A 14,786-nucleotide genomic window follows, 5' to 3' on the forward strand; every position below is an offset into this window, starting at 1 on the left:
GGAACCCCCCCACAAGTGACCCCATTTTGCAAACTACACCCCTCAGGGAATTCATCTAGGGGTATAGTGTACATTTCAAACCCCCAGGGGTTTCACCAATTGTGGTACAACTGGGCTGTGAAAATGAAAAATTACATTTTTTACACAAAAATGCAGTTCTGGCTCAAAATTTTTCATTTTCACAAGGAATGAAGGAGACAAAGCACCCCAAAATCTGTGCCCCAATTTCTCCCGAGTACGGCAATGCCTCATATGTGACCCAAAAATACCATTTGGGTGCATGGCAGGACTCAGAAGGGAAGAAGTGATATTTGGATTTTGCATCACACATTCTGGTGGAATGAATGGTGGGTGCTATGTCGCATTAGCAAGACCCCCGAAGCACGGTGAAATGATGAACCTAATAATCCATAGATGTGTGGTATATTTTAAAGCACTCCTTCATACATAGGCCGGGTTTGTCGGGGCAAGTTTCACAGTGGAAAATAGTTTGCTTTCGTATTCCCTTTTTATAGCAAACTTTGCACCTTTTTTGTGTCCTGCCCTTTTTTCCAGTGGAGGGGATTTTGTTAGGAAAATGCTGCCCTGATACAATACGGGGGCCAGTACTAGAAGTACTGGGGCCAGTACTAGAAGTACTGGGGCCCTCTGCCTGCTGGTTCCCAAATATTAGGCCCTTTATGACTTCCTCTTGAAAGTGCATAAATGTCCCCGTCTGGCTGGTAGAACGGAATAGTACGTAAGCGTTATACAGTGCCATCTGGATGATATACACGGCCAGCTTCTTATACCAGATTTTTGTTTTCCGCAGGGCACTGTACGGCTTCAGTACCTGATCTGAAAGATCCACTCCGCCCATGTACTTATTGTAATCAAGGATACAAATAGGTTTTGAGGTGTGGGTACTGGTACCTCGTACAGGGACGGAGGTGGTACTGTCTCCGTGAATTGTTGTCAGTATAAGGACATCCCTTTTGTCCTTATATTTGACCAACAACATATTTTCGGTGCATATTCCCCTGCTTTCACCCTTTCTCAGTAATTGGGCAACGTGCGTTTTTGGGAGGCCTCTTTGGTTCTTGCGCACAGTACCGCAAGCTGCTGTACCTCTTGAACCAAGGGCCTTAAACAGGGGGATGCTGGTGTAAAAGTTATCCACATAGAGGTGATAACCCTTATCCAGGAAGGGGTGCACTAAATCCCAGACAATCTTTCCACTAACACCTACGAGGGAGGGGGGGGCATTCTGGCGGTTCAATTCTTGTGTCCTTCCCTTCATATACCCTAAACCTGTGGGTGTACCCTGAGGTACTTTCGCACAGCTTATACATTTTTATGCCATACCTTGCCCTCTTATTGGGAAGGTACTGGCGGAATTTAACCCTTCCTTTAAAATGTATAAGTGACTCGTCTACACAAATGAATTTTTGGGGGATGTACATCTCAGCAAATTTGGCGCTGAAATGATCAATGACCGGCCTGACTTTGAATAGCCGGTCAAAGGTGGGATCATCTCTGGGTGGGCACTGTGCATTATCGTTGTAATGCAAAAATTTAAGGATCGTCTCAAAACGAGTCCGGGTCATGGCCATACGATGAAGTGGGGTGCTGTACAGAACATCTGTACTCCAATATTGCCTAATTTCTGGCTTTTTAACTATGCCCATATGTAACACCAGACCCCAAAACGTCATCATCTCTACTGCATCTACAGGGGTCCACCTAGCAAATGATGACGTGGGGTTTTGGGCAATAAACTGCTGGGCATATAAATTACTTTGGTCCACCATTAAATTTATAAAATCATCAGAGAAAAAGACATTGAAAAAGTCAATTTCTTTGAGGCCTGTACTATCAAATTGGATTCCTGGGTTGGCCAAAAACTCAGGAACCTGGGGCTCAAAATTGTCTGGTGGTGGGGTCCATACGAGATCAATCATTGGGGGGGGGGGTCTCAGCTGCTCTACGGGGGCGTCTTTGAGGGGGTCCCTCATCACTAGAGGAGGAAGAGGAGCTTAAGACAAATGCCAATTCATCGCTTACTTCACTGGCTGTGTCAGTGTCAGAGGCAAGAAGGGCATATGCCTCCTCCGCTGAAAACAGTCTTAGCGATGATTGGGACATTTTTATTATTTTTAAGTGTAGTGTTTCAGCACGTGTATAGTGTAGGAGGGGTACAAACTTTATTTCAACACGGGGGGTATGTAGTGTGTATGTAGTGCTTTAACACGTGTAAGTGTAAGAAAAAAAAAAAAGGTCCTGCGCCAAAAATTGAGCACAGATGTTGGTCAGTAACGTCCGTCACTGATCAGCGCTCAGCGGGCACAGGACACCCACAAAAGCACCGTGGGTGTAAAAACAATAAAAAAAAAAGCCCACAGCACTCTCCAAAAATAAAAAATAAAAAAAAACTGCTTAAAAAAATTATATCAACCCTGTGCCAAAAATGCTGTTCAGTGATGTACGTCACTGATCAGCGCTCAGCGGCCACAGGACACCCACAAAAGCACCGTGGGTGTAAAAACAATTTAAAAAAAAAAGCCCACAGCACTCTCCAAAAAAATAAAAAATTAAAAAAAACTGCTGAAAAAAAATTATATCAACCCTGTGCCAAAAATGCTGTTCAGTGATGTACGTCACTGATCAGCGCTCAGCGGCCACAGGACACCCACAAAAGCACCGTGGGTGTAAAAACAATTAAAAAAAAAAGCCCACAGCACTCTCCAAAAAAAATAAATAAAAAAAAACTGCTGAAAAAAAATTATATCAACCCTGTGCCAAAAATGCTGTTCAGTGATGTACGTCACTGATCAGCGCTCAGCGGCCACAGGACACCCACAAAAGCACCGTGGGTGTAAAAACAATTAAAAAAAAAAAGCCCACAGCACTCTCCAAAAAAAAAAATTAAAAAAAACTGCTGAAAAAAAATTATATCAACCCTGTGCCAAAAATGCTGTTCAGTGATGTACGTCACTGATCAGCGCTCAGCGGCCACAGGACACCCACAAAAGCACCGTGGGTGTAAAAACAATTTAAAAAAAAAAGCCCACAGCACTCTCCAAAAAAATAAAATAAAAAAAAACTGCTGAAAAAAAATTATATCAACCCTGTGCCAAAAATGCTGTTCAGTGATGTAACACTGATTAGCAGTGAGGGGCAGCAGGGGCAGCATTCACACAACTGTGGGTGCAACCTGACAGGGTATATATAAAAAAAAAAAAACCCTGCACCCCAAAAAAGGTTCTGATCACTTAGTTTATAGTTTATAGTTTATAGTGATCAGATACAAAATTATAGCACACAATTTAAATCTCTGACACAATGACGCTGCTGCAGCAGCAGCACAAGGAAGTCACACCAGGAGCTGGCAGCACGGATGCCACCAACGCTGATCAGGTCAGTATAGGGCACAGATGGGCACGGAGACCGCTCTGCACGCTGTTCCTGACCGGAATGGCGGCTGCAGGGCTGTCTCCGTTATTTCATCTGAGGTGAAATGGCTGTGATTGGTCCGTCGGTCCGACGGACCAATCACAGCCTTTTGGGGGCAGGTGGGGTGACACCAGTGTCACCCTTACACCCGGTGGTGATTGGTGCTGTACTTTACAGCACCAATCACCACCGATCCCTGTGTCACCAGCTACGTTATTCGCCGGTACACAGAAAACGCTGTAATTGGCTGTTCACATTTGAACAGCCAATCACAGCGATCGCCAAAGGGCGGAGGCATCGCTGCCCCCCCTGGGCAATGAGGGAAGATGACTGCTGTCAGGGACAGCAGACATCGTCCCTCTGTCACCGCGTCTCTAGACGCGGTGACAGTTAAATGGCATGACGTACATTTATGCCATGTGTCGGGAAGCACATCCCGACCATGACGTAAATGTACGTCAAATGTCGGGATGGGGTTAAATCATCTGAGGGGAAACACAAACTTGTAAATATGCCATTTACGACACAGCTTATTATGACGATGGAAGCCCGCCTCCTTCCACTAGAAAAATGAAAAGAGTTAAGCAGCAAAAGTACGGCAAAGAATTGTGCGTTCTAAGATGGTATCACAAATTCCCAAGTGTTCAAGTGTTTCGGCCGTTGCGATGCTTGACCTTCCCAAAACTGGACGGGAAAATATGGCTCCTTACACCTTTAGCACACCCTCTGCTAGTGTTGGAAGGAACACCCACAGTCCAGTTTCTTATATTCAAATTGAAGATGTCCCTGTTGAAGTACACCATGAGGATATGGGTGTAGCTGGCGCTGAGGCGGAAGATGACAAGGAGGATTCTGATGGTGATGTGGTTTGTTTAAATCAGGCACCAGGGGAGACAGTTTTTGTCCATGGGCTGTAGAAGCCCATCATCATGCCTTGGCAGAAGACCAAAAAATCCACTTCTTCGGGCTGGAATTATTTATATTCAAATCCGGATAACGACTGTACTATTAGAAGGAATAATAAGAGATAGTATCCAAAATTTCTTAGTCTAGGACAAAGTGATAAGTAAGGCTCAGCATGGGTTTGTCAAAAGTAGATCATGTCAGACTAATTTAATTACAGTAGCTTCTATGAGGAAGTCAGTAGGGGGCTGGACTTAGGGAAATCTTGATGTAATACTGCTTGATTTTGCTAAAGCTTTTGATACAGTGCCTCATAAAAGTGGGTAATTTAGGGTTAGGAGATAAAATTTGTAATTGGATTAACAACTGGTTGCACAGTCGGGAACAGAGAGTTGTAGTAAATGGCATACAGTACATTCCAGCTGGGGTAAGGTCCAAAGTGGAGTCCTGCAAGGTTCAATATTGGGACCCACCTTTTTTAATACATTCATTAATGATATTGGAAGTGACATAGTGAGTAAAATTGCAATATTTGCAGATGACACGAAATTGAGTAAGGAAAGTAACGCAGGAGAGGATGTGGAAACACTACAAAATGACTTAAATAAACTGGAAAGGTGGGCAGAAAGGTAAAATAGGCACGTTGAAAAAGGTAAAGAAATTCATTATGGGAACAAAAATTAACAAAATACTTATAGGCTAAATGGAGTTATTATAGTAAATTCTGCTGTAGAGAAGGACTTGGGGGTCATCATATATGAAAAATTGGGTAATAGTGCACACTGCTCAAGTGCAGCAGCAAAAACAAACTGGACACTGACATGCATTAAAAGGGGTATTGATTCAAGGGATGCCAATGTTATAGTGCCTTTTTACAAGGCAGTGGTAAGACCACACTTGGAATATTCTGTTCAGTTTTGGACACCACACCTTAAAAAGGACATAGGGGGTTACATAGTTACATAGTAGGTAAGGCTGAAAAAAGACTTGCGTCCATCTAGTTCAACCTGGTATAGATATCCATTGCTGATTTGGTAGGTTCTGGTATTTTACAGACAAATTATATTTCTTATTTGTACCCATGGATGTTTTTCTCCAGTAAATGTTTGTCCAACTTTGCCTTGAACGCATTTAATGAGCCAGCCGTTACCACCTCTCTGGGAAGAGAGTTCCAGAGTTTGACTGTTCTGACCGTAAAGAAATTCTTTCTACTAGCTGAATGAAATATTTTTTCTTCTAATCTATACTCATGCCCTCGCGTCCTAGACTAGTAGAAAAGAGGGTGCGTGACAGTTCCTTATATTGGCCCTTGATATACTTGTACATGTTGAGCAGGTCCCCCCTTAAACGTCTCTTTTCTAATGTAAATAGTCCCAAATTGCTTAATCTCTCCCCGTAGCTTAAATTCTCCATTCCCCTAATAAGCTTTGTTGCTCGCCTTTGGGACTTTTTCTAATTCTATGATGTCCTTTTTATAGTGTGGGGCCCAGAACTGTACTCCGTACTCTAGGTGAGGTCTCACCAATGCTTTATATAGTGGCATAATTACCCTCGAGTCCCTAGTTTCCATTCCCCTCTTAATACATGCCAGAATTTTGTTGGCCTTTTTTGTAGCTACATTACAATGGGCACTACATCCTAATTTGCTGTCTATTTGGACTCCTAGATCCTTTTCAAGTATGGAATTACCCAGTTCCTCTCCGCTAAGGTTGTAACTTGCACACTGGTTGTGTCTCCCAAGGTGCATAACCTTACATTTATCTACATTGAACCTCATCTTCCATTTTTTTGCCCACTCATCTAGAATTGCAAGATCATTTTGAAGCATGGTGACATCTTCTGATGATTTGATGACTTTGCTAAGTTTTGTATTGTCCGCAAAGATGGATACATTGCTGAGTAACCCTATCCCAATATCGTTAATAAAAATGTTAAACAAAATGGGCCCCAAAACCGAACCCTGGGGCACTCCACTTAGTACCGGTATCATATCTGATACGGCACCATTCACAACCACTCTTTGTTCTCTATTACATAGCCAATTCCCTACCCATCTGCAGATATTTTCACCCAATCCTAGGTTCTCCATTTTATTAATCAATCTCTTGTGTGAATCTAGTTCACTCGGACAGGCACAATCACTCTCTAATGGACAAAACCATGTGCACTGCAGGTGGGCCTGATGTAACATGTGCATAGAGAGTTAGATTTATGTGAGGGGAAAACTTCAAACGTAAATCTAAATTGCAGTGTAAAAATAAATCAGCTAGTATTTACCCTGCACGGAAACAATAAAACACCCAAATTTAACTCTCTCTGCACATGTTACATTAGCCCCACCTGCAGTGCACATGGTTTTGTCCATTTTTCAAACAAATTTGTACTATCATGAGTCTGATTGTGCCTTTCCGAGTGAACTAGAATAACCCCCATAATCTAATTGGAATACGTACATAGAAAGGCTGAATATGTTTTCACTAGAGAAATGGAGGTTGAGAGGTGATATGATTAGTATGTTCAAATACAGGACTGGGAGATGATTTGTTCACTAACAGGCTTATACTTAGGACACGCGGGCATGTACTGAGGCTCGAGGAAAAAAAAAATCCGTACTGAATTAAAAAGAGGATTCTTTACCATTAGAGCAGTAAAATTCTGGAACTCATTGCCGGTGGGGGTGACTACAGCAACTACTGTTAATGAATTTAAAACAAAACTGGATACATTTTTGGCCACTAAGGGATTCCTATAGATATTAGTCAAGTCAGCAATTACAAGTTAGATAAAGTAGGTTGAACTCGATGGACTAACGTCTTATTTCAGCCTTAATTACTATGTATGTTACTACTATGTATGTTACTCTGCGGATGTTTTAAAGGCAATAGAAAGTGGTGTGATTGTATATACCTGTATGTGGGGTGTGTTAAGCTGCTGGAGGGGGGGGGGGGAATTATGCAGCAGGTTATGAAGGTTAAGCAATAGCTGGGTGTGTCAGGATTAGCTTGCGGGTGAGGGAGGGTTAGGGAGTGTGTCAATGTAATACAGTGCAGGCCACAGAGTGAGGGATTGTGTCAGTGTGATAGGCCGCAGTTCGTAAAGTGAGTGATTGCGTCAGTGTGACATAATGCAGACCTCAGGGTGGGGAAGTGCATCATTATGATACAGTGCAGGGCCAGGGTGAGAGAGTGCATAATTGTGATAGGCACAGGGTGAAGAAGTGCATCAGTCTGGTAGAGTGCAGGGTAAGGGACTGCATCATTGTGACATAATGCAGGCCGCAGGGTGAGGGAGTGCATCAGTGTGATAAAATGCAGGGTCAGGGACTGCGTCAGTGTGATATAATGCAGACCGCAGGGTGAGGGAGTATGTTCAAATACAGGACTGGGAGATGATTTGTTCACTAATGTAATCGAGCGCAGGGTGAGGGATTGTGTCAGTGTGACATAATGAAGGTCGCAGGGTGAAGAAACGCATCAGTGTGATAGAGCCCAGTCTGCAGGATGAGGGAGTGTGTCAATGTGATAGAGCCCAGTCTGCGGTTTAAGGGAGGCTATACATGTGATAAATGAGGCCACAGGGTAAGGGAGTGCATCCAGTTTAGGATCAAGTATGGGCAGGAGTTGAAAGCATTTAAGAGGGTGGGGGACCCCCAGAGATAGTGTATGGGGTACCAAGATTTCTGTTGCCAGCTCATCTTGCCATATTTAGCTTATGTAAAGGTGTAATAAGTAGGGGTAAGGACGCTAACCACCTAGGAACATCCTCCCTTATACATCACTTGCAGCGCTTCCATAAAAAGTCACTGTCAAATTCAGAAAATGTAATAAAATCTGCTGCTGTTGGGAGTTGTTCATCATCCCGTAGAGGAAGTTGTAACACCACTACTTTCACTAAGCAATTGACCATCCAACAGTCCTATGCGAGGAAGATGAAGTACAGTATGAAACAGTCATGCTATTGCAAAGCAGATTACTCAGGCCTTGACAGCTATGTTGGTGTTAGACATGCATCAGGTATCTGCCATTAATGCAGTGGGATATAGACAATTGATGGAGGTAGTGTGTCTCCGGCACCAAATCCCATATAGATTACAGTTTACGAGGCAGGCGATACCCAGAATGTACAGAGACATCAGAAAAGGTGTCCTCTGTGTACTGAAAAATGTGGTTGTACACATTGTACACTTAACCACGGACAAACTAAGGACTATATGACTGTGGAAGCCCATTAGGTAGATGTTTTGCCTGCAACAGCAGTGGCACCAGAAACAGCATCGCAGAAATGACAACTTGTTCCAAGGCAGGCTATATGTGTATCACCGGTTTCACTAAGAGGCACAATGCGGAGAACCTCTTAGAGAAACTGAGGGAAATCATTGCACAATGGCTTACTCCTCTTAGATTCTGCATATTTGTGGTATCTGACAACATCACCAATATTGTGCAGGCATTACATCTGGGCAAATTCCAGCATGTCCTATGTATGGCTCACACAATAAGTTGCTCAAACCAGAGATGCTTACGGTGACCCGAAAAATTGCAGACCTCTTTTGCTATTCAAGTCTGGAGTGAAAGCAAACGCCCCTGAACCTGCACCTAGAATCATCTAAAACAAGAGGTAGTGATGTGGTGGAACTCAACCCTCTATATGCTTCAGAGGATGGAGGAGCAGCAAGCCTGTTTTTTTTTTTTTGTTTTTTTTTTTTAAATACAGATCCAAAACCTGAAAGGATGCTTTTGCCAAAACCAATCCAGATCTAAAACCAAAACACAAAACCTGAAAAGTGCCAGGTGCACAGCATCTGGCTGAGTGCAATTCAGTATTTACTTAACCTTGGGTTGAGCATCCCTGGTCGAAGATGTTTAAATGAACTTTAGGTTTATGTCACAGCCATCTGTGATGTAGCCCACACTTGCCAACTTTGTGGCTGCCTTCAGGAAAGGGAGGGTATGGTTGCCAGAACAGGGGGCGTAACATTAGTATAGGTGGGCATTGCGGGGGGCCTGAAAACACAATCACTTCATCGCAGGCCTGACGCCCATTATACAATGCTCAGATTACCAAAACAGAGAGTTAGTATGGATTCATTGCAACTCACATCATTGCATTGCCCACTTTCTGCTGCTGGGGTGGGGCTGGCTTGGTTTAGGCAGGCTCTGGAAGACTTTTCCTCCTTTCCAGGGGGCTGGGAGTGCTACCACATTTCCAAGAGAGTAGGCAAGTTTGATGTAACCTTTGATTATTTTAGGTTCTATCATCACCACAAACTGGAGTAACAATGATGAAAAATGTGTTTTTAGTAGTACATATATACTTAATATCATGCTCTCTTTGTCTTTTATTTATATCTGTATGTAAGATGAATTAAAGTAAGCAGTGCTTTATAATTTTAGAGCAAACCCAGATAAATCAGAGGAGGAGAAGCTGTTATTGGCAAAAAAATTAGAACAGAAAGCAAAAGGGGAAGGAATACCTACAACAGCTAAGGTAAGGGAATATTTATATCTAATTTTTCAATTAAAATTCTTTAATAGATATTCTCCTAACAAGGTAAAATATATTTAATGTCCTGCAGTCATAATTACCATGTTGTGTATAATGAGCTTTCCCTTCTCTCTCAGTGATTGTGATGACTTTCAAGATGTCTCAAGCCCATACTTGCCTACTTTTGAAAACTAGTTTCAGGGAGTTTATAGTTGGCAGTAGAATTTTGCAAAGTGCCCCATTGAGAGGGCATGTCATGTTCCACCCACAGGAGATATATAGTTCCATATATGGAGAGGTTGTGAAAAATGAGGGAGATTACCAGACTAATGAGGGAGAGAGGGAGATTGCTTTTATTTAAGGGAGTCTCCTGCAGAATGCAGGAGGGTAGGCAAGTTCAAATATGCTCAAGCCATTGTAGGGAGGTGTAAACTTTTGGTAAGATATTTTACTGTTCTGCTTTTCCTGCACCTATAGTATCGCCACTGCATTCATAATTTAGCATTTTGAGGGTAAAGACTAGTATACTGAAGAACATTATTACCATCCAGTAAATGACTTGTTATCAGGCAATAACACATGCGATTCAGGATAAGTTCCCAGACCCATGTGTTATCAGAAGAAAACTGAACTCCTGGGGCTACCTATCGGGGCTTTAGCAGAATTCACGTGTAATGCCAGCTTATGGGGCTTTTTGGATTGCCCCCTCATCTAAGAGCTCACTGCTGTTTAGTGTAGCATTCACACTTTAGCGATTTGGCTGCAAAATATTGCGGGCACATCATAGAGAGGGATCCGGTGAGTGGGGTGGTATTTCCTTGTGCTAGGCACCCACTTGCAACCTATTCCCGGCAGTTGGGATTTTGCAAAGTTTCACAAAATTACAACTGAGTCTGAATCAGACCCTAAGTCCATAAATAAAGCTGAGACTGGGACTGTCAATTTGAATAGGACTAAGAATCCATAAAGACATATTCTGCCAATGAAGTGGTCCATTTCATTAGCCATGAATATTTCATGGAACAGAAGTAACAAAACAAATTGAAGTGCTCCCTCCGTTGGCGCCTGGTTAAAGGAATGTTACATTCCTAGAAATGGAGAAAGGATCCTCTTCTCCAATATAGACAGTCAGGTAACTTGTAATCAAATAAAACACCTTACGTCCCTCTTAGGGGTATAGCGTTCCTCTTCTCCCAAAACCGACTCTCAAATATCAGAAAGTGATCAATAATCCCTCCGGCTCAAAAGGATGTCCCTCTTGTAGGATGGGTACCCAAAAAAAAACAGAGAGCAGTAGATGGTGTAATACCATTTATTTATGCACACAAACATAAAATAAAATTCAAGGGGGTACAATGGACATGTGACATAGATTGAAAAGTGGCTAATTACCAAATGTGTTTTTTCTGTTTTTCTGTAGTGAGGGGTCACTGTTTTTCTGTTTTTCTGTAGTTAGGGGTCACTATTGTATGTGCACCCACTGTAGGCTGCCAGGCGCATCAAACTGTATCCATTTCTATTCTTTTTGCTACTATTTCATGGAACAATTTAACTGAGTTACATCTAGGGCACATTGGTGGAGTTTGTGAAGAACTCTCTGTAAAACTGACTCAGTAGCCAAATGGAAGCTATGGTAGAGTGATAATAATTGTTTGCATTTTCCATGCAAATCCCAAGTACAAACTCTCATGAATTTTTATTTTATTTATATCTTCCATTACATTTTTGAACTGCCAGCATAGGGCATACATGATACTTTATACATAATGAGCAAAATTTGTTATTCTTAGAAACTTTTGGTTGAGATTATTTCATATTAAACCAACTGATTCTTCTCTAGGTAAAAATAAGAATAAACACCTGTATTTTCCTGCAGTATCAGGAAAATATAGGGATTAGTGACCGAGTTTAGTGACTGTGCGGGTTGATGGAGGAACTCAGACTTTTTTTTAAAGGGGAAATCGTTTAACAAACCATGACTTGTCAATGATTGACCCTTTAAAAAAAGAAAGTCACAGTTTGGCCAACATTTCGCACCGCTGCTATTACATCTAGGGCATAGACTGGAAGCACATAGGATAGGAAAGGTAAAGAGAGAAAAGGTAACCAGGTAGATAGGTTCTAATAAATAAAATAGTAAATCTATGTAGAATAGGTAAATATTCTACATAGATTAACTGTTTTATTTATTAGAACCTATCTACCTGGTTACCTTTTCTGAATCAAGAAAAGATTTAGACCGTATGTTCTAAATTGTATTATTGTATAAATATAAAATGTGCATACTGGTTCGTCATTTATGCTTCAATAAAATACATTTGGAAAAAAAAAATGTGCATACTAACTAAATGTTAACCTGGAGTGAGGAACTTGGGACATTTTACTACAAAATTGTGAACTAATCATGTATTTATGCTACAACACTGGTCAGGTACAATACTGGCAATAAGTGAAGTAACTAGATCAATTCCATAGTTTATGCATGTTTATACAATTTCTCAACAAGTTAAGAATTATTTAATCAGGGGTATTTACTATTCTCATATTTGCCTAATCTTAATTATACAGTATGACCTTTAATTAATTTAAAACCACAGTCCTGCATGTGTGAGATTTAAAAGGAAATTTATTTCATTGACTTGTATACTTTACTCAAATATAGATATAGATACTATAGATAGTTGATCCTGTAATAAAGTTCTTTATTCTATCGCCTTTCCAACTGTCTGCAGCTAAAGATAGATGAATTTGAGTCTAATGTAAATGAAATCAAGGATCCTTATCCTTCTGCTGACTTCCCAGGTAAGAGATTGCCATTTTTCTTTACTTACAAATTGCACAAATGTACAATGTAGAGTAGCAGTGGCGTAAGTTATTCCCAGGTGCCTGGAGGCAATATGAATGATGGTACTCCCCTCCAACCTGCCCAGGGGAGGGGGGGGGGGCAAACGGGCGGCACTCTCACGGGTTTCTTAAAAAGACGACACCAGCAGGCAGGTGTGAAGGTCGACATTTTGGAAGTCACTCCTTTAACATCTAGTTCAGCCTGGTATAGATATCCATTGCTGATTTGGTAGGTTCTGATATTTTACAGACAAATTATATTTCTTATTTGTACCCATGGATGTTTTTCTCCAGTAAATGTTTGTCCAACTTTGCCTTGAACGCATTTAATGAGCCAGCCGTTACCACCTCTCTGGGAAGAGAGTTCCAGAGTTTGACTGTTCTGACCGTAAAGAAATTCTTTCTACTAGCTGAATGAAATCTTTTTTCTTCTAATCTATACTCATGCCCTTGTGTCCTAGATTCCTTTCTAGTAGAAAAGAGGGTGTGTGACAGTTCCTTATATTGGCCCTTGATATACTTGTACATGTTGAGCATGTCCCCCCTTAAACGTCTCTTTTTCCAATGTAAATAGTCCCAAATTTCTTAATCGCTCCCCGTAGCTTAAATTCTCCATTCCCCTAATAAGCTTTGTTGCTCGCCTTTGGACTTTTTCTAATTCTATGATGTCCTTTTTATAGTGTGGGGCCCAGAACTGCACTCCGTACTCGAGGTGAGGTCTCACCAATGCTTAATACAGTGGCATAATTACCCTTGAGTCCCTAGTTTCCATTCCCCTCTTAATACATGCCAGAATTTTGTTGGCCTTTTTTGTAGCTACATTACAATGGGCACTACATCCCAGTTTGCTGTCTATTTGGACTCCTAGATCCTTTTCAAGTATGGAATTACCCAGTTCCTCTCCGCTAAGGTTGTAACTTGCACACTGGTTGTGTCTCCCAAGGTGCATAACCTTACATTTATCTACATTGAACCTCATCTTCCATTTTTTTGCCCACTCATCTAGAATTGCAAGATCATTTTGAAGCATGGTGACATCTTCTGGTGATTTGATGACTTTGCTAAGTTTTGTATCGTCCGCAAAGATGGATACATTGCTGAGTAACCCTATCCCAATATCGTTAATAAAAATGTTAAACAAAATGGGCCCCAAAACCGAACCCTGGGGCACTACACTTAGTACCGGTATCGTATCTGATACGGCACCATTCACAACCACTCTTTGTTCTCTATTACATAGCCAATTCCCTACCCATCTGCAGATATTTTCACCCAATCCTAGGTTCTCCATTTTATTAATCAATCTCTTGTGTGGGACAGTATCAAATGCTTTAGCGAAATCTAGGAAAATCACATCTACAGCATTTCCATTATCGAGGTTTTTGCTAACCTCTTTATAGAACCCCAGTAGATTAGTTTGGCATGAACGATTTTTCACAAACCCATGTTGGTTAGTACTGAAGAGACGGTGATGGTCTAAATATTCCTGGATACCATCCCTTAAAAATCCTTCAAATAGTTTACCCACAATTGATGTTAAACTAATGGGTCTGTAATTAGCGGGATCTTCCTTTTTCCTTTTTTGAATATTGGCACTACCTCTGCTATTCTCCAATCTTTTGGTACTATACCTGACGATAGTGACTTGCTCAAGATATAATGTAGGGGGGTAGCTAGTTCATCCCTTAATTCCATTAATACCCTCGGATGAATCCCATCTGGCCCTGGTGATTTATTTGTTTTGAGTTTGCTTAGCCTCAGTATTATTTCCTTCGGCGTGAAATCCACAATGAGATCTGGCTTATTTGTCCCGATTGTGGTAAATGTTCGTTCCACAGTCTGCTCTCCCTTAGTAAATACTGATGAGAAGAACTCATTTAACAGTTTTGCTTTTCCCTTGTCCTCAATAAAGGCCCATACACACTTGACGATTTTCAGCTGAAAATCGCTCAAAACAGCCATTTTGAGTGATTTTCGGCTCAAAATCGCCTAGTGTGTATGGCCCAAAGATTGCCCACTAGCGATGATGCGCGCTCCCGCATCATCGCTAGGAAAGTGGTTCATCTGCTGGTTTTACCAGCAGATGAGGCGATGATGGATGGTTTTTCATCCATCATCGCCAT

The 14,786-nt window shown here is 41.5% G+C and overlaps 1 protein-coding gene across 1 annotated transcript in view; it reads left to right on the forward strand.

Moving 5' to 3' along the window:
- Positions 1–14,786, forward strand: part of CACNA1S (calcium voltage-gated channel subunit alpha1 S) — a 761,524-nt gene that overhangs the window by 395,636 nt on the left and 351,102 nt on the right. Inside the window, exons 16-17 of the mRNA XM_083173194.1 lie at positions 9,729–9,822; positions 12,552–12,621. Of these exons, the coding sequence (XP_083029320.1) occupies positions 9,729–9,822; positions 12,552–12,621 (164 nt within the window). The remainder of the gene's footprint in view (positions 1–9,728; positions 9,823–12,551; positions 12,622–14,786) is intronic.

Source organism: Crinia signifera, chromosome 2 (assembly GCF_055691185.1).
Source record: "Crinia signifera chromosome 2, ASM5569118v1, whole genome shotgun sequence".
Taxonomy (NCBI): Eukaryota; Metazoa; Chordata; class Amphibia; order Anura; family Myobatrachidae; genus Crinia; species Crinia signifera.